We start from the raw sequence: 23,327 nt of genomic DNA, 5'->3' as shown, positions 1-23,327 counted from the left end.
GTGTGTGTGTGTGAGGGTGACGGTGTGTGTGTGTGTGAGAGGGTGACGGTGTGTGTGTGTGTGAGGGTGACGGTGTGTGTGTGTGTGTGAGGGTGACGGTGTGTGTGTGTGTGTGAGGGTGACGGTGTGTGTGTGTGAGGGTGACGGTGTGTGTGTGTGAGGGTGACGGTGTGTGTGTGTGTGAGGGTGACGGTGTGTGTGTGTGTGAGGGTGTGTGTTGTGTATGTGAGGGTGACGATGTGTGTGTGTGAGGGTGACTGTGTGTGTGTGAGGGTGACTGTGTGTGTGTGAGGGTGACGGTGTGTGTGTGTGTGAGAGGGTGACGGTGTGTGTGTGTGTGAGGGTGACGGTGTGTGTGTGAGGGTGTGTGTTGTGTATGTGAGGGTGACGATGTGTGTGTGTGAGGGTGACGGTGTGTGTGTGTGTGTGAGGGTGACGGTGTGTGTGTGTGAGGGTGACGGTGTGTGTGTGTGTGAGGGTGACGGTGTGTGTGTGTGTGAGGGTGACGGTGTGTGTGTGTGTGAGGGTGACTGTGTGTGAGGGTGACTGTGTGTGAGGGTGACTGTGTGTGAGGGTGACTGTGTGTGTGTGGGTGACTGTGTGTATGTGTGAGGGTGACTGTGTGTATGTGTGAGGGTGACTGTGTGTGTGTGTGAGGGTGACTGTGTGTGTGTGTGAGGGTGACTGTGTGTGAGGGTGACTGTGTGTGTGGGTGACTGTGTGTGTGTGTGGGTGACTGTGTGTGTGGGCGACTGTGTGTGTGTGGGTGACTGTGTGTGTGTGGGTGACTGTGTGTGTGTGTGTGGGTGACTGTGTGTGTGTGTGTGGGTGACTGTGACTGTGTGTGTGTGTGTGGGTGACTGTGTGTGTGTGTGGGTGACTGTGTTTGTGTGTGAGGGTGACTGTGTGTGTGTGTGTGAGGGTGACTGTGTGTGTGTGTGTGAGGGTGACTGTGTGTGTGTGTGTGGGTGACTGTGTGTGTGTGTGGGTGACTGTGTGTGTGTGTGGGTGACTGTGTGTGTGTGTGTGTGTGTGTGTGTGTGTGTGTGAGGGTGACTGTGTGTGTGTGTGTGTGAGGGTGACTGTGTGTGTGTGTGAGGGTGACTGTGTGTGTGTGTGAGGGTGAGTGTGTGTGTGAGGGTGACTGTGTGTGTGAGGGTGTGTGTTGTGTGTGTGAGGGTGTGTGTTGTGTGTGTGAGGGTGTGTGTGTGTGAGGGTGTGTGTGTGAGTGTGAGGGTGTGTGTGAGTGTGAGGGTGTGTGTGAGTGTGAGGGTGTGTGTTTGTGTGAGGGTGACTGTGTGTGTGGGTGACTGTGTGTGTGTGGGTGACTGTGTGTGTGTGTGGGTGACTGTGTGTGTGTGTGTGTGGGTGACTGTGTGTGTGTGTGTGGGTGACTGTGTGTGTGTGTGTGGGTGACTGTGTGTGTGTGTGTGGGTGACTGTGTGTGTGTGGGTGACTGTGTGTGTGTGTGGGTGACTGTGTGTGTGTGTGTGTGGGTGACGGTGTGTGTGTGTGTGAGAGGGTGAGGGTGTGTGTGTGTGTGAGAGGGTGAGGGTGGGTGTTGTGTGTGTGTGTGAGGGTGGGTGTTGTGTGTGTGTGTGGGTGAGGGTGGGTGTTGTGTGTGTGAGGGTGACTGTGTGTGTGTGTGGGTGACTGTGTGTGTGTGTGTGAGGGTGACGGTGTGTGTGTGTGTGAGAGGGTGAGGGTGGGTGTTGTGTGTGGGTGAGGGTGGGTGTTGTGTGTGGGTGAGGGTGGGTGTTGTGTGTGTGAGGGTGACTGTGTGTGTGTGTGTGTGGGTGAGGGTGGGTGTTGTGTGTGTGAGGGTGTGTGTGTGAGGGTGACAGTGTGTGTTGTGTGTGTGAGGGTGTGTGTGTGTGCGTGTGCGGTTCAGGGGAATGGTTGTGTATTCGTTTTGTTTGAGCCCACAGCAGTTTATCTAACAGGACCCTGCCTCTCCAATCCTCGGAGCTAATGGAGTCGATTGTTTTTCCGTCCTGCCTGCCACGGGAAGCAGGCGGGACAGGATCGTGGAAAGGTCCGTTGACCTCGGGCAGCATTTTCCAGTCTTCGGATGAGCGCGGCTGGAAAATCCCCATTTCAAATCCTCCTCCCTTCCAAAAAGTGTTCTTGATTTGTGTTTCCGTAGTAACTATATGTTGCCTTAAATTATGATTTAGGTTATTAATGGAGCTGGCTAGAATCTTGCTTTGTGACAGAGTACCAAACTGCTATTGAGTTAGCCTACAGTTAACTAAGATATTAGTCAATAATTATCATAATTATTTTAACTAATTTGTCTGCTTTAATCATAGAACCATAGAAAATTACAGCTCAGAAACAGGTCTTTTGGCCCTTCTTGTCTGTGCCAAACCATTTTTTGCCTAGTCCCACTGACCTGCACTTGAACCATATCCCTCCACACCCCTCTCATCCATGGACCCGTCCAAGTTTTTCTTAAATGTTAGAAGTGAGCCTGCATTTACCACTTTATCCACAGCTCGTTCCACACTCCCACCACTCTCTGCATGAAGAAGCCCCCCCCCCGCCAATATTCCCTTTAAACTTTTCTCCTTTTGTTGATCGTTGATCTTAACCCATTATGTTAAGCTATTTATGTTGATCCATTTATTTATTCTGTTTATGTTAGCCTGTTTGACCAGTTTACTTCCCTTGTGCTATTTCATGTGTTAATGCACTTTCTTCTTATCTGTTCATCTTTTTAACTCATTTCTTTAACTCATTCTATTTTAAACAGTGTAGTTTAGTTATTCTAATCTGGTTAATTTAAAATGTTCACTTTAACTCATTTATTTTTTTAACTTTTTTAGTATCACCATAAGAAATAGGAACAGGGCAAGGCCATTTGGCCCCTCGAGCCTGCTGCCCCATTTAATAGGATCGTGGCTGACCCGACATTCCTCAAATCCACTTTCCTGCCCTTTTCCCTTGATTCCCTTACTGATCAGAAATCTATCTGGGGGCAATCTTGAACCCATCTTTGATGTCTGTGTGAATGTTGGTGGGGGCTTATTTAAATAGATTTTAATATAATTAACCCAACCCCTTACCAAATATCGACCCACCTGCCATATATTGACACTGCGCTGACGTGACGTCAAGGTGCAGCTTACAACAGGTTCACCCAGACATCGGTGGGAGATATGTATTCCAATCGGGGTGAGGGACACAATTGGACAGTGGCAACTTTCTGCAGTTTTTCTCCATTTAAATAATACACTTATTCTTTTGTTCTCCCTTCCAAAATGAACTACTTCAACTCATTTATTATAACCTGTTTATTGTATTGGCTCTTTTAAATGCCCTTTATTGAGACTGGGTGGAAGACTTTCGTGTGAACGCATTAACTAATCAGAAATTACAGGATTTTGACATCTTCTCCCAGTTCGAGTGCCTTAAGCTCAGTTCCTGAGCTGGAAGTCTTTGCCTGAGCTGCAGTTTGTAGAATATTTTCGTGGTGGGTTAAATATGGGATTCCTTACAATTCTCAGAGAAAAAAGATGAGGGTGATAGTAAAACAGCATCAGGCACCGTTCACAGTGAAGTGGCCCCAATCTCCCATTTTGCGAGTTCTTTCCAGAACCTAGTGTACACAACGTGAAGCCAATTACTCTGGGATTCTGTTTGATTGAAATTGCAAATGGAACGAGGAAAAGTCTTCCAGATCCGTGGGAAGGTGGGGATTCGGACATTTTGTAGGCCCTTGATCCATGAAACAAATTCTAGCAGCACGTGCTGGGGGGTAAATTCTATGGCTGGCTTGTGGGTGTTCTGTGAGAGCGCGGACACTGATGTGCTTTGAGCATGAATTTTCACAGAATTCTTTTGATTCCATTTCTAGAAAATAATGGATCCGTCATTACTCTCAATCGGAACCTGGTCACCAGCCCTGGATCCAGCCGCAAAGGTAAAATACTGCCTCTATCGTGATGAAGTTACTTTTCATTTTGGGGATCTTGGCTGAAAGGTACTGCAATACCCCCGGAGAGGGTGGAACATTAAGGTCTTGCTCTAGAAGTGGAAGGGCATATCTATATTATGGTACAATGTCTGGAGCTGCAGTTTCTCACTCTCCGTTGGCGGAGTGGGGTAGGGTTACTGGGGTAGGCATCACTGTATGAGATGGGAAGGACAATTAGGAGGGGAGTTGCTCCAGTTGCTTGGTGACTCCTTAGTTAGAATGACATTTTTAGAGATTGTACGGATAGTCGAGGTGGGGAGTGTTATTAAATACGAATGAAAAGAAACTTGGTTCAGCCAAAACGGAATAAAATGGGGAGTGCGCAACATCGTTAATTCAGTTAAAGCTCACACGGTCTATGAACAAGCTTCTCGCCCCTCTGTCAACTGTGAAGCAAAAGCGATCAGTGTCCAGGTTTGAGCGAACACTGTGTAGAGAGGGATGAATTCTTCGTTTGACCTCGAATATACCTGAACGGGGCGTGCTCTGAGAGAACAAAGGTACATTCGCCATTTGGTGTCAACTGAAACTCTTACCCTATCCCCCCCTTCACTAAGGTAAAGACCTAGGAGTGAAAGTGAAATGTCCATCATGAGGTGATCACAGCTTCCTCCCAAATTCTGCTCTGAACCCTATTTAACATGGCACAGAATTTTACATTTGATATCATTTCAATGTGTTTTTACTAATTTCCTGAGGCACTGACTCTTGGTTGGTACCAGCCCTCAATATTTCACCCAAGATTGTCATTCTTCATGGGTGATTTGCAAAGTGAATCTATTGTCTTCTCTCGCAGTTCTTACTGTCCAGAAGGGTCATAGAATCAAAGAATCCCGACAGTGCAGAGGGAGGCCATCCAGCCCATCGAGCCTGCACCAACTATAATCCCACCCAGGCCCTATCCCCGTAACCCCACATATTTACCCTGATAATCCTCCTGACAATTTAGCATGGCCTAAAACCTAAACCTCAACCTAACCTGCACATCTTTGGACTGTGGGAGGAAACCAGAGCACCTGGAAGAAACCCATGCAGACACAGGGAGAATGTGCAAACTCCACACAGACAGTGACCCAAGGCCGGAATTGAACCTGGGTCCCTGGATGTGTGAGGCAGCAGTGCTAACCACTGTGCAACTGGGTCATTGGATATTGATTAGGAGTTGCACTGCAGTTGAGATTTTCCTTCCATCCGAATCAAAACCTTTCTCACCGAGGCTAAAATAGCAATTTCAAGAGTAAACACCAAAGTTAACTTGGCAACCGTGCACAAGCACACACACACACTCCTCTCTCACAAAGCTCATCATTAACTGTAGTGTTTAGTTGTTCTGTGTTTATATATTTGAGTCGGGTAACTGATCTATGCTCACTGTGCTTCTTTGTTTAAGTCTCGGTGTGGTCTCAGAGAACAGTAAGTAAAACTGCAGAAAGAACTGGACAGCAGAGCTGAAGCAGGGAGCAGACATTTTAAAACATTGTGATAAAAACCCTGCTACACACACCGAAACCAGTGTCATTTCTACATAGCTCCATGATATAAACATGCAACACTAATGGTGACTGGTGCTCAGTACCGGTACAATGACCAAATCACCTAATCTAGACCCTCTGAGGAAGCTAATGTACCCCCGCTCATCAACTTACCAGCAGGCATGACAAAACCGGGTCCCGCAGAAGGCTTAGGTTGAGGGAGACTCCACCCCTGCCCCCGGCATCATTTGTCCTGGGAAGGACGTACGTCATTTCTGTATCATTCTGCCTGAGCTCCAGTCTTGTAGGATCTGAAACTACTGGCTTTTCTTTCTACGTCAGTCAGCTGTGTCCCTCACTTCAAGGCCAGTGCAGATGATGGCTTCAATCCCCAATTCACAATCGCAATCCAGATCAGCGATGGGAAACCGGTGAGTGGGCAGCATGGCTGGCCCTCCTCCATCTCAGTGGGCCGCAAGATTGAAATCAGCCTTATTCACTAACCATGACATTTAATATATATATATTAATACGTTTAATACGCGGCGGATATTTCATCACAAGTTATAGAAGACGCTTAATAATCATTCGCATATTGACAGAACTGTCACCAAGTCCAAATGGTAAAAACAGAAGAAATATTGACACTTTGGACACAGAGGGAGTGCACGGCTCTCACAGTCAATGCTGTGAGCCATCAGCACGCACCTCACTTCACTCGCCCTTGCTTTACGTGAGAATCACTTCAGTCACACCGGGAGAGAAATAACGACGGGGATGGAAATCAGTGGAATTTGGCAACCCTGCGCAGGGGCAACAATCAACAAAATATCTGGTGGGGCCGCACTCAGAACCCAGATGGGCCGCATGTGGTCCCTGAGCCGCAGGCTGCCTCCTGCTGGTCGAGACTGACACCGCAGTGCAGTTGTAGGCCGCTCACTGATATTGGAGGGTGCCATCTTTGGGAAGAACCAGATGAGCTGTGCTGGTGTGTACGGTATGCAGGGCTTCGTCCCGAAATTAACTGCCCCAAAGATATTCAGCGCTGCTCTTTGGATGTTTCTGAGAGTAGTCATGATGTGGAGATGCTGGTGTTGGACTGGGGTAAACACAGTTAGAAGTCTGTCACCAATTAAACCTGGTATTGTCAGACGACTGACTATGTTTCTGAGATGCATGCAAATCAGCCTTTCAAATGTCTTCATGCCCAGCAGTTACTGCGTTCTGCCCCTAGAGAGCAGCACCGATTCACAGTTGGTCCATTCGCCCGACACTTCACGTTCCTGTCTCCAAAAGTGATTACAGAAACTACAGCTCTGCACTCATTGTACATCAAATCAGTCAGCAGGATATTTGACCACAGTCTCAGCACTGAGCCTGTACCTCGGGGGTCAGCCCGGATCCAGTCAGAGTGAACCTTGACCTGGAGTTTGAATGGTGCCCCGTCCTTCCCTCTCTTTGCTCAGAGCTGCCACATGCCACCTCGTTTAAATATTTACCATTTTCAGATGTAACTCCTTTCTTATATTTGTCTTAAAAATAAACTTTGTTATCTCTGCTCATTTGCTTTGAGTTGTCAGAGTCTTGGAGGTTTACAGCATGGAAACAGACCCTTTGGCCCAACTTGTCTGTGCCTCTAAGCTAGTCCAAACTTCCCACATTTGGCTCATATCCCACTATACCTATCTTACTCATGTAACTGTCTAAATGCTTTTTAAAAGACAAAATTGCACCTGCCTCTACTATTACCTCTGCCAGCTCGTTCCAGACACTCGCCGCCCTCTAAGTGAAAATATTGCCCCTCTGCCCCTTTTGTATCTCTCTCCTCTCACCTTAAACCTGTGCCCTCCAGTCTTACACTCCCCGATCATTGGGAAAAGATGTTGACAATCTAGCTGATCTGTGCCCCTCATTATTTTTAATGACCTCTGTAAGATCACGCCTAAGCCTCCTACGCTCCAGAGAAAAAAATCCCAGTCTATCCAGCCTTTCCTTATAACTCAAACCGTTAAGGCCCAGTAGCATCCTAGTAAATCTTTTCTGCACTCTTTCTAGTTTAATAATATCCTTTCTATAATAGGGTGACCAGAACTGTACACAGTATTTCAAATGTGGCCTCAACAAGACGTCCCAACTCCTGTTTCAGTGTTCTGACCAATGAAACCAAACATGCCGAATGCTGCCTTCACCATCCTGTCCACCTGTGACTCCACTTTCAAAGAGCGATGAACCAGTACCCTTAGATCTCTTTGTTCTGTAACTCTCCCCAGTGCCCTACCATTAACTGATTAGGTCAACTCACCTGAACACAGGTTTTTGGATCATGTGACAGGTGGTCACATGGTATCTCCCAATGTTCTATTGGGCCGTCTGTGGTTGAGTCTCTTTGCCGTTCTCACACCAGCAATGAAGTATGAAAAGTTCTACAAAGCAGGACTGAGGGTGCAGGGGAAGAGGTGTAACCAAAGGCAGGAAAGAGAGGAAGGTGACAGCAATGAAAGACCTAGAGTGAGGGAGAAGAGGAGAGAGCGAGGGTGAGGGAGAAGAGGAGAGAGCGCGTGTGAAGGAGAAGAGGAGAGAGCGAGATTGAGGGAGGAGAGGAGAGAGCGAGAGTGCGATGAAGTGATTGAGGGTTTAAAGTGGTTGGCACACACTCAGACTGATGCCCCATGTGCTGGTCATGTGTGACATCCCTGTGCACTCTGATCTTCAGGCTGTCTGATGCCTGTGTGAGTGTGTCAGTTCACAGTAAGTAGTTGGCGTACTTACCCAGGTGAATAGATCATTCATCCTCTTCTGTCTGCGACCTCCTTCCAGGCTGCTGTGGGCCTCCTGCTGCCATCCTGGGGAGGCAGCATCTCCTGCCTTTCCTGGACAGCCTGTATGAGAGTCCTGGGGAGCCATCACTGAACCGTGCAACATCGTTGCGGATACAGAATGCAGAGCTTCTGGCTGACACTGAGGGAATAGCTGTCTGGGTGGCCTATAAATATGGTGCGCAATGAGATAACAGGCTTATGTCCACCATGAGATTCACCAGGCTCTGTACTGCCCAGAGGAGAAAAATGGAATAGCCGTAAAACAGGGAAATAAGAATACTGGTCTGAATGCTTGTTCCCTTCTGGGTGATGAATAATGATTAGAATAGCGCAAGATCATATGTGTTCAGCTATCTTGCACCTCCCACCAACCACCAGTTGGACTCAGTCCCACGTCTGTGCTGCCGGCAATCTCAAGCTTCACAGGGGGATATCCCACGCTTGGTGTGGAGAGGAATTCACAGGGAAACCAATAGGAGGAGCTTTGCTTCCACCGGTAACTGCTCAGCAATGCTGATAACATTCAAGCTTTCACCCCTGGCCAGCTGTAATACAGTAAGCTGCCGATGTTTAGTATTAGGTAATATTATATCAGTGGTAGTTGTTCTACAACCTGGTAGTATTCAGTGACTGCAGTGTAACTCTCTCCGCTGTGCTATTAAAACAGACAGATTGTGGCTGGAAGTGGGCTTTCATTTTGATATATTTTGCTGCAAATAATGGCCATTTCTCCACCCCCTCCCCTCTAGTTTTGACTGGCGCTGTTTTACTTGCCAACTCAGGAAATGCTGGAAAAACTCAACATCTGTGGAGAGAGGCACAGTTAACTTCCTGACAAAATTCATTGATCTGAAACATGAACTCTTCGATTTGATTCATTATTGTCACTTGTATTCAGGGGAGGCCTAGTGGTATTAACGCTAGACTATTAATCCAGGAACTCAGATAACGTTCTTGGGGAACTGGGTTCAAATCCCACCATGGCAGATGGTGGAATTTGAATTCAATAAAAATATCTGGAATTAATGGTCTACTGATGACCATGAAACCATTGCCGATTGTCGGAAAAGCCCATCTGGTTCACTAATGCCCTTTAGGGGAGGGAGGAGAAGTGCCATCCTTACCTGATCTGACTACATGTGACTTCAGAACCATAGCAATGTGGTTGACTCTCGGGCAATTAGGAATGGGCAATAAATGCTGGCCAGCCAGTGACACCCATATCCCATGAATGAATTGTGTTTGGGTACAGTGAGAAGAATTGTTTCTTGCGTGCTATACAGACAAAGCATACCGTACATAGAGTACATAGGGGAGCTAGGGTGTGGAGGAAGATCAACGTAACGTAAGGTTGGAATTAAAGCATTGTTACAGAGTTTAAAAGAGTTAGAGTAGAGCTTTAAAAGCATAAAACAAAAGTATAAGATAGAATTTGAGGGTATGTTGGGCACAGCTCACAAGAAGTTGCCTCACTTTGGCGCCATCTTGAATTTCATTAATGTGTTTCTATTTCTTTCTCCTGAATACTTCCAGCATTTTCTGTTTTTATCTCTGATTTCTAGCGACTGCAATATTTTCTTTTTGTGTTGCGTGAGGACAATGTGCACAAAGTACAGCAGTTAGTTATATATGAAGCCTATGGTCATATATGATACTTGGGGTATATGATTACGCAGCACAATATGTCGTTACCTAGGTTAATGTATCGTTACACTATGATTGGATCAAGTCAAAAACTGTACAAAGCAAGTGATTTATTTTAATCTGCGTGCAAACAGGGAATTAATCATGTCAGACAGACAGATGGAGCTATTAGCTTTCCTTTTAAGTCCTCCTTCCCGTTGTAAAACTACCATTGGCACTGACCTCTGTTTTGCAGTTGACACTCTAAGATATGAGTTTCCCCTGCTCCCTTTGGCACTGCGGTGTGTCACGGTGAGATGTGGTCTCTACAGGTACTCAATGGCAACTAGAAACAGACCCACAGAGAGTGCAGCCCGCCATCTGTTCTGGCCCACAGTTTGTGTGGCGGGCACTAGGCTGGATAGGCCTGCTCAATCATTCATCGGTTGCCATGGTGCCGTGGCCTGTGCCCAGAAATGTAGATGGAATGGAGTCACTGCAGTTAAAAGCCTCAAAATATTCAGGAATATAGTTGCAACTGTTTATGAGGGTAAGATGATCATTACTTGTCTCAATATATTGACATAAAAAATGTGTTTGTAAGATTAGGAAAAGGGATATGAATAGAAGCAACTTTTGGAAAAAAACTTGCCAATCACCAGTCAGCAATCAAATTTTATTGCGATTCCACAGTTCAAGGGGTTTGGGTGAGAGAGAAAAGAGAGAGGTACTTACATTGTCATGTATTCCTTCCATTAAAGACACAATAAGATCACCGTCTACATCTGGGGTTGGTGGGAGGTGAACTCAACTAGCTATATAAATACTGTGGCTGCAAGACCAAGTCAAAGGCGAGGAATCTTGTGCAGAGTAACTCACCTCCTGACTCCCTAAAGCCTGTCCACCATCTACAAGGCACAAGTTAGGATATGGAATGCTCTCCACTTGTCTGAATGAGTGCAGCTCCAACAACACTCAACCATCCAAGGACAAAGCAGCCCAACTTACTGAGATCCCATCCACAAATATCCACTCTTTCCACCACCAACACAGTAGCAGCAGTGTGAACTATCTACAAGATGCGCTGCAGGAACTCATTAATGTTCCTTTGACAGCACCTACCTAATCCATGACGACAATCTAGATGGACAAAGGGAGGAAGATGCTTGGAAACACCACCAACTGGACATTCTCCTTCAGGCCATTCACCATGCTACCTTGGAAATATGTCACCGTTCCTTCACTGGGTCAAAATCCTGGAACACCTTCCCTAACAGCACTGCTGGTACACCTACACCATATGGACTGCAGCAATTCAAGACTGTCACCATCACCTTCTCAAGGACAATTGGGGATGGCCAGTAAATGCCAGTCTAGCCACATCCCTATGAGTGATCAATGGGAAGCACATTTGCCTCTGGGTCAGAAGGTTGTGTTCTTAGTTTCCACAGCAAAGACTTGGGTGAAAAATCTAAGCTGCTCTTGGTATAAAACAGAGGTGTTGCCTTTCAGATGAAACATTAAAGCAAGGCCCCATCAGCCATTTTGTGGATGGAAAGGAATCCATTGTGCTATTTGGAAGGGAAGTTCTTGGTCAATATTTATCCCTCAACCAATCCCACCAAAACTGATTACTTGGCCATTATCACGTTGTTAGGACCTTGTTCTGCCCGAATTACTTGCTGTGTTTCCGACATTATAGCAGTGACCGCACTTCATTAGTATTTATTGACTGTAAAGAACTTGGGTACACTCTGAGGTTGAGATGTGATCTCCACAGATAGCCGATGTTATGAGGTAATGGAATCAAAATATAACAACTTTTCTTTGTATAGCATCTTTAGTGTAATAAAATTTTCCAAGGCCATTCAAAGTTCAGGTATCCCTCGATCAAAGCATGGTCTAATAGTTTGTTTTCCCATTAATGTGATTGATGATTTAGGAGTGTTCCTCACTCGCACATGTTCAGCTTTTTAAAAACTAAACTGCCTTCATTCCACTTGAACGGGCCTGGTGGCCAACCCCTGCTTCTATTTCTGACCCTCCTATTCACTGCTTCAACTCACTCGCCAACTCTCTCACTCGCCACCTCTCCCGACACTCATGCTTGCTGCTATCCTCCCATTTGCTGACCCTCCTGTTCGCCCCTCCCTCCTCCTGCTCACCGACCCTCCCATTCACTGCCACCTTCCCACTTACTGCCTCCATCCCCAACACTTTCACCCAAAATTTCCCCACTCTCTGTCCCGTTCTCCCTCTCATTGATCCTCATTGTGACACGGTGGCACAGTGGTAAACACTGCTGCCTCACAATGCCAGGGACCCCGGTTTGATTCCCAGCTTGGGTCACTGTCAGTGCGGAGTCTGCGTGTTCTCCCTGTGTCAGCGTGGGTTTCCTTCGGGTGCTCCGATTTTCTCCCACAGTCCAAAAGACGTGCTGGTTAGATGTATTGGCCATGTTAAATTCTCCCTCTGTGTACCTGAACAGGTGTCGGAATGTGACGACTATGGGATTTTCACTGTAACTTCATTGCAGTGTTAATGTAAGCCTAGTTGTGACTAATAAATAAAAACTTTAAAAACTCATAGCCGTTGCTCACGGCAAGAGGATGGTGATAAGCCAAAGAGCCATAAGAGTTTACAGTGGAAATAAGGTCCTTAGACAATAACTACCACTAAAGACAGACGGAGACCAGAGGGAAGTTATAAGCTGGAAAGTGAGGGATGGGAGTGGTGAGACGCAGGGTCAAAGAAGAAGCAGCGAGTTGGGAAAGGCAGTGAGTGGACAGGTGAGCAAGTCCTCAGGTCAGCAAGTGGGGAGAGAGGAGGCTGACTCAGGAGAGGTGGCCAGAGGAAGAAGGAGGGCGGGGAGGCAGTGTGTGGGAGAGGTAGTGAGCTGGAGATGGGGAATGACAAAGAGAAGCTGAGTTAAAGAATTGGTTCTGTAAGTTATTAAGAGTCGGTTAGGAAGAGTTGATAAGAGGATTTTTGAGTTGATTAGGTTAAAGGCAGCCATTTGGTTTGAATTTATAGGTCAGGAACCCAGCATTATGACATGTTTTCTTGTAGAGATGTGATTTTTGTTCAGCCCTCTGTCTTCTACAAACACATTAAGGTTGCTACGCAAGGGATAACCGGATTATAATACAAAATGCGACACTGCGGCACGTAAGGAAATATTAGATCAGATCAAAAGCTTGGTCAGTTAGGTTTTTAAGGAGTGCCTTAAAAGGAGGTAGATTTGGGGAGAAGAATTAGGTGGGAATTTTAGATCCGAGGAATGTCAGTGCTCTCCGTCAGTCATAGAATTCCTACAGTGCAGCAGGAGGTCATTCAGCCCATCGAGCCTGCACCGACTCTCCAACAGTGCATCTTTCCCAGGCCCTGTCCCCCTAATCTCATGCAGGTACCCCACTAATCCCTCATATCTTGGGACATCGAGGGACAATTTAGCATGGCCGATCCACTTAACCTGAGTATCTTTGGAGCGTAGGAGGAAATTGGGGCACCAGGAGGAATCTCACGCAGACACGGGGAAAAGATACAAACTGCACACAGGCAGTCACTCAAAGTTGGAATTAAATCTGGGTCCCTGACACTGTGAGGCAGCAGTGCTAACCACTGTGCCACTGTTCAATCCAGTGGAAAAGTCAATTTCATTTTGCAATGATTATTACTTATCATCATTACTCCAGGATGTTATAGATTTTCACTCGCCCTTGGGGCAATTTGAAAAATTAAATTATTCTTTGATATTTAACCTGCTGTCAACAATATATTGTTGTGTTGACACCCTGCACGTCAGAGAGCTGAGGAAGTGACATAGTGTCGATTGGGTCTCTACATTATAAAGGGAGGACCAAGCTGAAAAGGTACGTGTGGAGTGGTAAGAAAATGCCATTGTCTCCTCCTGTCCCGTGTTCCTAACTTCTCTGTCTCATTGGCAGGTGACGGCAGAAAGGTGATGAAGACTTTCTGTTCTCCAAAGATCCAGCATCACACCTTTGGGCTCAAACTAGTGGATGCTCTCCCACCTCCTCCACCTCTCCCCCTAGAGGAACGTGGACAAGTCTGGCGCACAGTGGAAGGGTAAGGACTGTTCTACATTACTGAGAAAAATGGGGGAGGATATTCTTCCAAGGGGTGTGTGTCCGTCTCTAATTGCTCATGAACTGAGTGGCTTGCTAGTCCATTTCAGAGTCAACCACATTATTGTGGATCTGTAGTCACACGTAGGCCAGACCAGGTAAGATCCCCATCAACAGTGGTTTCATTGTCATCATTAGATTTTTAATTCCAGCTTTTCATTGAATTCAAATTTTACCATCAGTCATGGTAGGATTCGAACCCAGTTCCCCAGAGCATTACCCTATGCTGACTACTCTCGTGACAATACCACTGTGACACTGCTTCCTCTAGTTGTTCAACACCATTTATTCACATGCGAACCAAAAGTTAAAGTCACTCGTGGTTAAAGCTTATTTATTGGCCACAAGTAGGCTTACATTAACACTGCAATGAGGTTACTGTGAAAATCCCCTAATTGCCACACTCTTGTTGCCTGTTTGGGTACACTAAGGGAGAATTCAGCATGGCCAATGCACCTTACTAGCACTTTTTTGGAGTGTGGGACCCCGAGGAAACCACACAGAAAAGGGGAGAATGTGCAGACTCTGCACAGATGGTGACCTAAGCTGGGAATCGAACCCAGGTTCCTGGTGCTGTGAGGTAGCAGTGCTAACCACTTTGCCACCCATAAAGCAAGGTTCCACCAAGATATTGTTGTGCCTTTATCACAAGCAGCTGACATTTCTTCTTGTACACTTTATCCTACATTGTACTTACTGTTCGGGGCCTGTAGACCACTCCCATTAGTGACTTCTTTCCCCTTCTCTTCCTCATCTCCACTCAAATCAATTTGACACCTTGATCCCCTGAACCATTACCTATTGCTAAATGTCAGCCTTGATTAACAGTGCTACCCCTCCACCTTTACCAAGCTTCATAATCTTCTTGAATATCAGTTATCCCTCAATAGCCAGGACCCAATCCTTGTCACGCTGCAGCCGTGTCTCCGTAATGGCTATCAGATCATACTTAGTTACTTCAATGTGTGCTATAAATTGGTTTACTTTATAATGAATGCTACCTGCATTCAGATACAAAACCTTTAGTTTTGTCATTTTGATATCTTTGTAACATTTAGTCTTGATTCTTTGTATATTCTTAGGTTTTTTTTCTCTCTGTCCTTTCCTGCTATTTTCTGATCCACGTTTCCCATATCACTATTTTACACTCTAGCCTTGTCTCTTGGATATACCAGAAGTTTCCACATTTGATTCCTCATCCCCACTAGTTCAAAACCCTTTCTGTTTCCCTATTACATGATTCAGAAGAACACTGTTCCCAGCATGGTTCAGGCATAGACCCCCTCAGTGGTACAGCCCTCACTTTCCCCAGTATTGGTGCAGTTCCCCACAAGCCAGAACCCATTTCTCCCACACCAGTCTTTGAGCTATGTATTAATCTCTAACTTTATGTACCCTATGCCAATTTGCGCAGGGCTCGGTTAATGATCCATGGATTAGAACCTTTGAGATTCTACTTTTCAATTTAGTGCTTAACTCCTCAGACTCTCTGTGTAGAACCTCTTTGCTAGTTCTGCCTATGTCTTTGGTACCTACAGGAACCGCCACAACTGGATCCTCCTTGCAGGCAGGTCAGCTGTCTGGACTCTTGCTCTTTACTGCAGAGATCAGTATCGATCCATATCGCTATACCCTCCCCTACTATCACTATGTTCCTTTTTACTCCGCCTACTTGAATGGCTTGTTCTACCGAGGTGCCAATGTCAGTTTGCTCATCCACCCTGCAGCCTCTGCTTTCACCCAAACAAGCTGTGAAAACCTCAAACCTATTGAACAATTGCAGAGGCTCATCCTCCTGCACTCCTGCCCTCTGGCTCCCCTTACCTGCCTCACTCGCAGTCACAACCTCCTATCCTTTTTTTTAATTCATTCGTGGAACATGGGCATAACTGGCTGGGCCAACATTCATTGCCCATCCCTAGTTACCCTTGAACTGAGTGGCTTGCTAGCCCATTTCAGAGGACAGTTGAGAGTCAACCACATAGCTGTAGCTCTGGAGTCACATGTAGACCACACTGGGTAAGGCCAGCAGATTTCCTTCCTTAAAGGACATAGTGGACTGGATGGATTTTTCTGACAATTGACAATGGTTTCATGGTTGTCAATAGATTCTTAATTCCAGGTTTTTTTTTATTGCATTCAAATTGAATTATCTGCCGTGGTGGGATTTGAACCTGGATCCCTACAACATTAGCTAAGGTTCTGCATTAATAGTCTAGCGATGATACCATGAGGCCATTGCCTCCCCTTGAACGTTGACAAAATCAGAAGACCCTACCCTAAGTGGTGTGACTGCCTCCTGGTACAAAAAGATCAAAATAACTTTACCCCTCCCTAATGCACTGTCTGCAGCTCAGTGAGTATGAGTTGAACATCTGAAACCACAGATATTTACTACAGACATGTTTGCCTTGGATCACAATGTCATTCAGAAGATCCCACATGCAGCAACACTGGCGCATCACCTGTCCTGCCATCCTTAGTATGCTTTAAGTTATTTACTTAAATTATTCACTTATTTATGTTGCTTTTTAAATACATTTTATTAATTTTGCCACCAATTTGTATACTCTTTATAATCTTAATGATAGAATAGAACTTACCCACTTACCAGATATTCACCAGTGAGCCCCCTTCACCATAGTAGAGTGAGAACCAATTCCTACAACATGCGAAAGATCGAGAAAGGAAACATACACCTCTTTCCCCCTTCACCGAACTCCCCCACTCACCGAACTCCAAGTCTGCACTCAGTTTCTTTAGCCGCACTCAATTTAGCAAACACATTTGACATCATATGAGGGAATATTGGGACAGTTTGCCAAAATTATAGGTGCAGGTCAGTGGGACTAGGCAGAAAAATGGTTCGGCACAACCAAGAAGGGCCAAAGGGCCTGTTTCTGTGCTGCAGTGTTCTATGGTCCTATGGTAAAGTCTTGGTCAATTAGGTAAGTTTTAAGATGTGTGGTTGATTGGCCATGCTAAATTGCCTTGGGGTGGCAGGATGGCACACTGCTGCCTCACAGGGCCAGCGTCCCGATTAGATTCCCAATTTGGGCCACTGTCTGTGCCAAGTTTGCACGTTCTCCCCGTGTCTGTGTGGGGTTCCTCCGGGTGCTCCGGTTTCCTCCCACATTCTGAAAGATGTGCTGGATAGGTGCATTGAACCCGGACAGGTGCCAGATTGTGGTGACTGGGGGAATTTCACAGTAACTTCATTGCAGTGTTAATGGAAGCCTTACTTATGACTAATAAATAAATAAATTTTAACTCGGGGATTAACAGGGTAAATATGTGGAGTTATGGGAATAGGGCCTGGGTGGGATTGTGCTGAATGCACACTCAATGGGCCAAATGGCCTCTTTCTGCACTGTAGGGATTCTATGAAGATACTTAAAGGAAGAGAAAGAGAGATTCAGACAGGTTTGAGGAGCCCTGATGCTGTTCCTGAGGAAAATAGGCAGCCATTTTCTTCAGGAAGTTATGGGAAGCAAAAGGCTCACTTGTGTTTGTGTTTTCTTGCAGGCCAAGCAAATCTAATAAGCTTTCTGACTCGAGCACCATCACACCAGGAACAACAAGGATGGAAAGCTGCTCTCCTCTGGAAGATGACGAGATGTCCTATCAGACCACGTGCTACAGCCGCCTGTCCACTGCCACCCTCTCACTGTCAGTGAATGATGACCCTGAAAGTGGCTGCCAGCCACAGCAAGTGGCTCAGTACCTGGAGCTGACGGACGAGGGTAACATAAGGTTTGAGGAGGATCTTCCTAAAGTTCGCTGTTCCTTTCCATTAACGCATCTCTGTCAAAGAGAAGTCTTGGTGGCAGGGAGTGGGGTGAGGTGGGCATAGGGATAGATTGGGTAAGGGGGGTGTTTGGGGGGGAGGGAGGGGCGCGGGTAGTTGGCTGTGGGCCTAACTGAGGTCTTGAAAATGATAAGGTAGATGTAGAGAAAATAGGCTCCTACAGGGCAGCACGGTGGTTAGCACTGCTGCCTCACAGCGCCAGGACCCGGGTTCAATTCCAACCTCAGGTCACTGTCTGTGTGGAGTTTGCACGTTCTCCCCATGCCTCTGTGGGTTTCCTCCTGGTGCTCTGGTTTCCTCCCACAGTCCAAAGATGTGTGGATTAGGTTGCTAAATTGACCCTAGTATCGGGGGATTAGCAAGATAAAATATGTAGGGTTACAGGAATAGAGCCTGATGGGATTGTGGTCAGCGCAGACTCGATGGGCCAAATGGCCGCCTTTTACACTGCAGGGATTCTGTAAAAAAAATATATAAATATTGGGTTAAGTCAAAAACTCAGAATCGTGAATGTAAGACAGATATGAGTAAATGCTGCAAAGAGAAACCCAAGGAGTGTTCAGAATGTGGGATAATTGAGGTGAATAACATTGCTGCATTTATGGAGGAGTTACATTAAGACATAGGAAGAATAAGCCAAATTAGGGCCTCGAGGAGACTCAATGAACCAGAAACATCAACACCAACCAATTGGACCAAGTGACTCATTTCAATGCTATGTGGGAACGTAAGAAACAGGAGCAATGGTGAATCATGTGATCCCTTGAGCCTGTTCTGCCTTTCAGCTTTATCCTGTCTAATCTTTGTGTCAACTCTACGTTGTGATATAATGTCAGTAACAGTGTGATGATTACAGCTCCTTCTCTTGGATTACTGAAATTAACTGGCTACCTTTGTATTCGCAGTAAAATCAAAAAATTCAAATTTCTTTCCTGCAACACAAAATATCGAGTTACCACCTTTCATAATCTCAATCAAGTCATCCCAAAGCAATTTATAGGCCATATGTACTTTCTCTTGTCTCTTTGATGTGGTAATGAAGGGAAATGCAACCATTAATTTGTGCACAGAAACCTCCCCCGAATGTTTGTCATTGGCAAAAGAAAACTTCCTTCCCAAACCGTTGAACAATGCACCAATACAAAGGCACATTGGCAATACATCTTAATGATTGGCTGGTTGAATCAAATGACATATTCCTTCGGCTGCCTTTAATAGGCCGAGTACAGATTGTACTCAACCAACTGAAACTTATAAAAACAAAAGTCTAAAGTCAGATGTTATTCTGTGGTTGGGCAGCACTTGATGGACAATCCTGAGTGCGCTAATAGCTACACTAACAACCAATTTAAGACAAGTGGCATTCATATTGCAGCTCATTTACACTCGCTACAAATGACACAAGGACCCGTCAAAAGAAAAGCAAACAAAAGAAATATGTTCAAGCTTTTCACCTTTTTTATGTGAATTACCCAAGATTAAAATTATAGCAAATTTTGAAAATGTTGGTATTCTGCACCATGCCTGAATTATTTAATATGGAAAGGGAATTTGTAAATTTTTAGTGAATTGTTTTTTAGAAAAAAAAAGCACAAACTGAATTATATATTTAGCAATAAAGAACTGTTTGCATAAATAGAATAAATCAAAAGGTGGGGCAGGCAGTGTCATGCTATTAGAAAGATTGTGATATTGGACTTTAATAATAGAGATAATACAGTGCACCCATCCCAATTTGATGACATGATCTAATTGCACAAAAGAACAAACTTGAGGGGCTGAATGGCCTACTTTTGTCCTTATGTTACAGTCGAGTCTAGGGAAGGGCAAAGCCAGCGGGGGAGGGGAGGGGGGGGAGAGGAAGGATGAGGAGGAGGGAGGCCAGGTCGTTCTCTGGTGGGGTGGGAGGACGGAGACCCAATTATTCTCTAGTGGGTGAGGAGGAGGGCCAGTTGTATCTCTGGTGGCGGGGGAGGGAAGGAGGGAGGCCAGATCATTCTCTGGTGGGTGGGTGGGTTTGGGGGGGGGGGGGGGGGGGTGGTCCGCTGCCACTCTGCAGGCGATCAGTTGAGGGTCGGGGGGCGGGGGGAAGCGGGGAGTCACATTTGGTCTGGGTAGTGGGGTGGTGGATAAGGGGGACAATTATGTTGTGGGGTGGGGTGATGTCTGTGAGGGCCATCGCTCCCACTTCTCACTCCTGGGCTGCTTTATCCGCTTTTTGCGGCCCCGGGAGCAACGTGACAGGGGAGTGTTTCTCGATCTTATCCTTTGCTGTGCATGTGCAGTTGAAGGCTCCAATCGGAGCTACGGCATTTCAGACGCGATAAGCCCCACCCCTCACAGCACGATTCAGACTCGCGATTCTTTTTCAGGCTAAATGTGTGTGCCGGGGCCTGAGGACAGGTTTCCAAGTCAGGTCTAAATTATGCCCAGATTCAGCACATAGAATCAAAATGGTAAAATCAGGCCCATAGTCTGGATTGGACATCGATCTTTGTCTACAATATAACCGAATCCTTATCTGTGTTGTTAAAGAGCTGGATACAAGCGATCTTCAGCATCTGTGACCATAAAACACTACTGTTGACCTTATGAGAAAGCCTGTTTACCTTGCATTGTACTTTCGAAGAATGTGGTCAATTTCTAAGCTAAACCCAGAATTCCAAGCTGAGTTTTAAAATGTGGCCAAATTAGCTCAAGTTAGCTTTAGAACGTAGCACAATTAGTCACATAGGCAGAAATACCTTCAACTGAAGCCTTTGAACTGGGGCAATCCAGTCTGGGATCCCACAGTCTCACACAACAAGTTTTCCTTTTGACAGCCTCAAAATTAAAAGTTAATACATTAATAAATTAAATTTTAAACCCTCAAAACAGCAGCCAATGTACGTCGAGCAGACCCCCACAAACAGCAATGTGAGAACAACCTGATAACCTGCCTTTGATATTTATCCCACAATCAACATCACAACCAGGACTCTGGGGGGAACCTACCTGCTTGTCTTCAAAAGATCCCATTGCCGTGGGACCTTTTTCCATCCACTCAGACATCCCATCTGAAAGACGGCACCTCTGACAGTGCAGCACTCCCTCCCCAGGAACGAAGATCAGTTTCTCCGGGTCCAGTTTTCAACGGAAATTGGAATTGGGCAGATCAAATACAATTGGTTAGTTTGAGCTAGTTCTATAATGGACTGCAATGGCGTAGGAATTCAACTTGGAGACTCGGAAGCTAAAGTGCTGAGTCACAACTGCCGCTGTACTTAAAAAAAAAGGCAGTTGGTAAATGCATTGTCCAGTGTCACTCTGCGATAAAAGGGCCAGGAAGGTGGCAGCTTTGGTCCTTGGATGGTCGAGTGCACTTATTGCAGAGGTGCTGCACTGCCAGGAGTGCCTTCTTTCAAATGATATATTAAACTGATGCCATGTGCACTCTAAGACATATGCAAAAAAATCTCAGGGCATTATCTTGAGCAAAGGCATGAGGGTTCGTTGAACATCATAGAATTCCCACAGTGCAGAAGGAGGACAATTCGGCCTTTCGAGTCTGCACCGACCATCCAACAGAGCACCCCACCGAGACCTTACCCCCCGTAGCCCCACATATTTACCCCACTAATCACCCAACCTACACACCCTGGGTCACTAAGGAGCAATTTAGCAAGGCCAATTTGCCTAACCTGCGCATCTTTGGAATGTGGGAGGAAACTGGAGCACCCAGAGGAAACCCATGCAGTCACGGGGAGAATGTGCAGATTCCGCACAGACAGTCACCCAAGCCAGGAATTGAACCACCCTGATATCTTGGTTAATACTTATCCCTCCACCGATATCACTAAAAACATTGTTCATCACCTCGCCACTATTTGTGGGATCTTGCTGTGTGCAAATTGACGGCTGTGTTTCTTAAAGTGCACTTGTGTTGATATTTCAAGAGTACTTTGTTGGTTTTAAAGCACTATGGGACTTCCTGAAGTTGTGAAAAGTGCTTTTTAAATGTATTTTTTTTCTTTCAGATTGGATTGTGTTGATGACATGGTCTAATTGAACAGAGGAGCAGGCTCTGGCAGGGTGGGGGAGGGGGGAGTTGAATGGCCTACTTCTGTTCCTATGTTACAGTCGGGTCTAGGGAGGGGAAAGGCCAATTAGTTATTTGTTCTGTTCAGCTGGATAGGTCCCGAGGTGCAGAATTCCCCCCCTAAACCTCTCCACCTCTTTCTCTCTTTCTTCAAGATATTTGTTAAAACCATCACTTGGGGCCAGGCCTTAGGTCACCTCCCCTTGTGTAGTTTGGTGTAAATTCTGATTGCCATCTTTGCTTGGAGTATTTTAGTGTGTTAGAGTCACCTATGTTGTTGCAAGTTGATATTTGTATTTGAAGCTCATTCCAATGAGAATGATCTATTTTTCTTTACAGGCACTTCACAAACGGCTCGCCCTCGTTTCAAAGGCCGTTTTCGCCACCCCACACGTATGGGTACATCTGCGGGCCTTCTGACTTGGAAACGGACACTGCGGACTATGACGATGAGGACGACGACTTAGACGTGGAGGTGGCCCGTATGAACTCTCACAGGTTCTTCCACAGACTCTGCCACACTCCAACCTCCAGCCTCAGCGAGTGCGAGAGCTCCCTCGCCGGCTCGTTGGCCAACGGCTGGGGCTCGGTCTCCGAGGACAATTTCACGAGTGCCCGCTGCAGCATGGTCAGCTCCTCGGACGGCTCCTTCCTCATGGATGCCAACTTTGCCCAGGCCCTTGCTGTGGCAGTTGACAGTTTCTGCTTCAGTCTGAAACACACAGAGACGGAGACTCCTTACACAGGTAAATCTCGGCAAGGGTGGGCATTTCTTTTTATGAGGACAGAATGGGGCAGTGGAATAAGAATTCCGGTCTCTCCTTAGACTCATGGCTCAGCCAGTAGTGGAGGCAAATGGACTAGGCACAGGCTGAAGGATGTCAGCCATGGTGCTGTGTGTTGCTGCTTCACCTGGCACCCAGATGGTTGTGGATTCATGTCTCATTCCAGAGTTTAGGATCATATAATACACAGGAGGGAATTCAGCCCCTCTGTATCTGTGCTGGCCCTTTGAAAGAACTGATAATTAGTCCCAACCCCTGTAAATCAGTCCGTTTTGACCATCTAATCTGATTCACTTCTCGGAAGTTATTATTGAGTCAGTCTCCACCGTTCTTAGAATGAGTGAACCCCCGATGAACCCAATTCCTGCTTACAGGAAAATAATTCTCATCTCCCCACCAGTCCTTTTGTCAACTATCTTAACCCTGTGTCCTCGGGTTGGTGACCTTCCTGCCAATAGAGTGGTGACCTTAGAATCGCAGAAGGAGGCCATTCGGCCCATTGAGTCTGCACTGACTCTCCAAAAGAGCATCTTACCCAGGTCCAGAGAAATTGGTCAGTTTTCTCCCCAGATTTTACCACATTCTGCCAAAATAATTCAAGCGGGCGTGTTTAAT

The 23,327-nt window shown here is 46.1% G+C and overlaps 1 protein-coding gene across 1 annotated transcript in view; it reads left to right on the top strand.

The window, feature by feature from the left end:
• Positions 1–3,859: 3,859 nt before the first annotated feature.
• Positions 3,860–23,327, top strand: part of LOC145339486 (roundabout homolog 4-like) — a gene marked incomplete at its 5' end in the record, with an annotated part of 35,888 nt that continues 16,420 nt past the window's right edge. Inside the window, 4 exons of the mRNA XM_080183955.1 lie at positions 3,860–3,925; positions 13,841–13,982; positions 17,567–17,794; positions 22,267–22,673. Coding sequence (XP_080040081.1) covers positions 3,860–3,925; positions 13,841–13,982; positions 17,567–17,794; positions 22,267–22,673 — 843 coding nt within the window. The remainder of the gene's footprint in view (positions 3,926–13,840; positions 13,983–17,566; positions 17,795–22,266; positions 22,674–23,327) is intronic.

The sequence above is a fragment of the Carcharhinus amblyrhynchos genome, unplaced genomic scaffold (assembly GCF_965287045.1).
Source record: "Carcharhinus amblyrhynchos unplaced genomic scaffold, sCarAmb.v2.hapA scaffold_496, whole genome shotgun sequence".
NCBI classification, from domain to species: domain Eukaryota; kingdom Metazoa; phylum Chordata; class Chondrichthyes; order Carcharhiniformes; family Carcharhinidae; genus Carcharhinus; species Carcharhinus amblyrhynchos.
The sequence above is the reverse complement of the archived record's forward strand: the minus strand, read 5'-3'. Positions and strand labels throughout refer to the sequence as shown.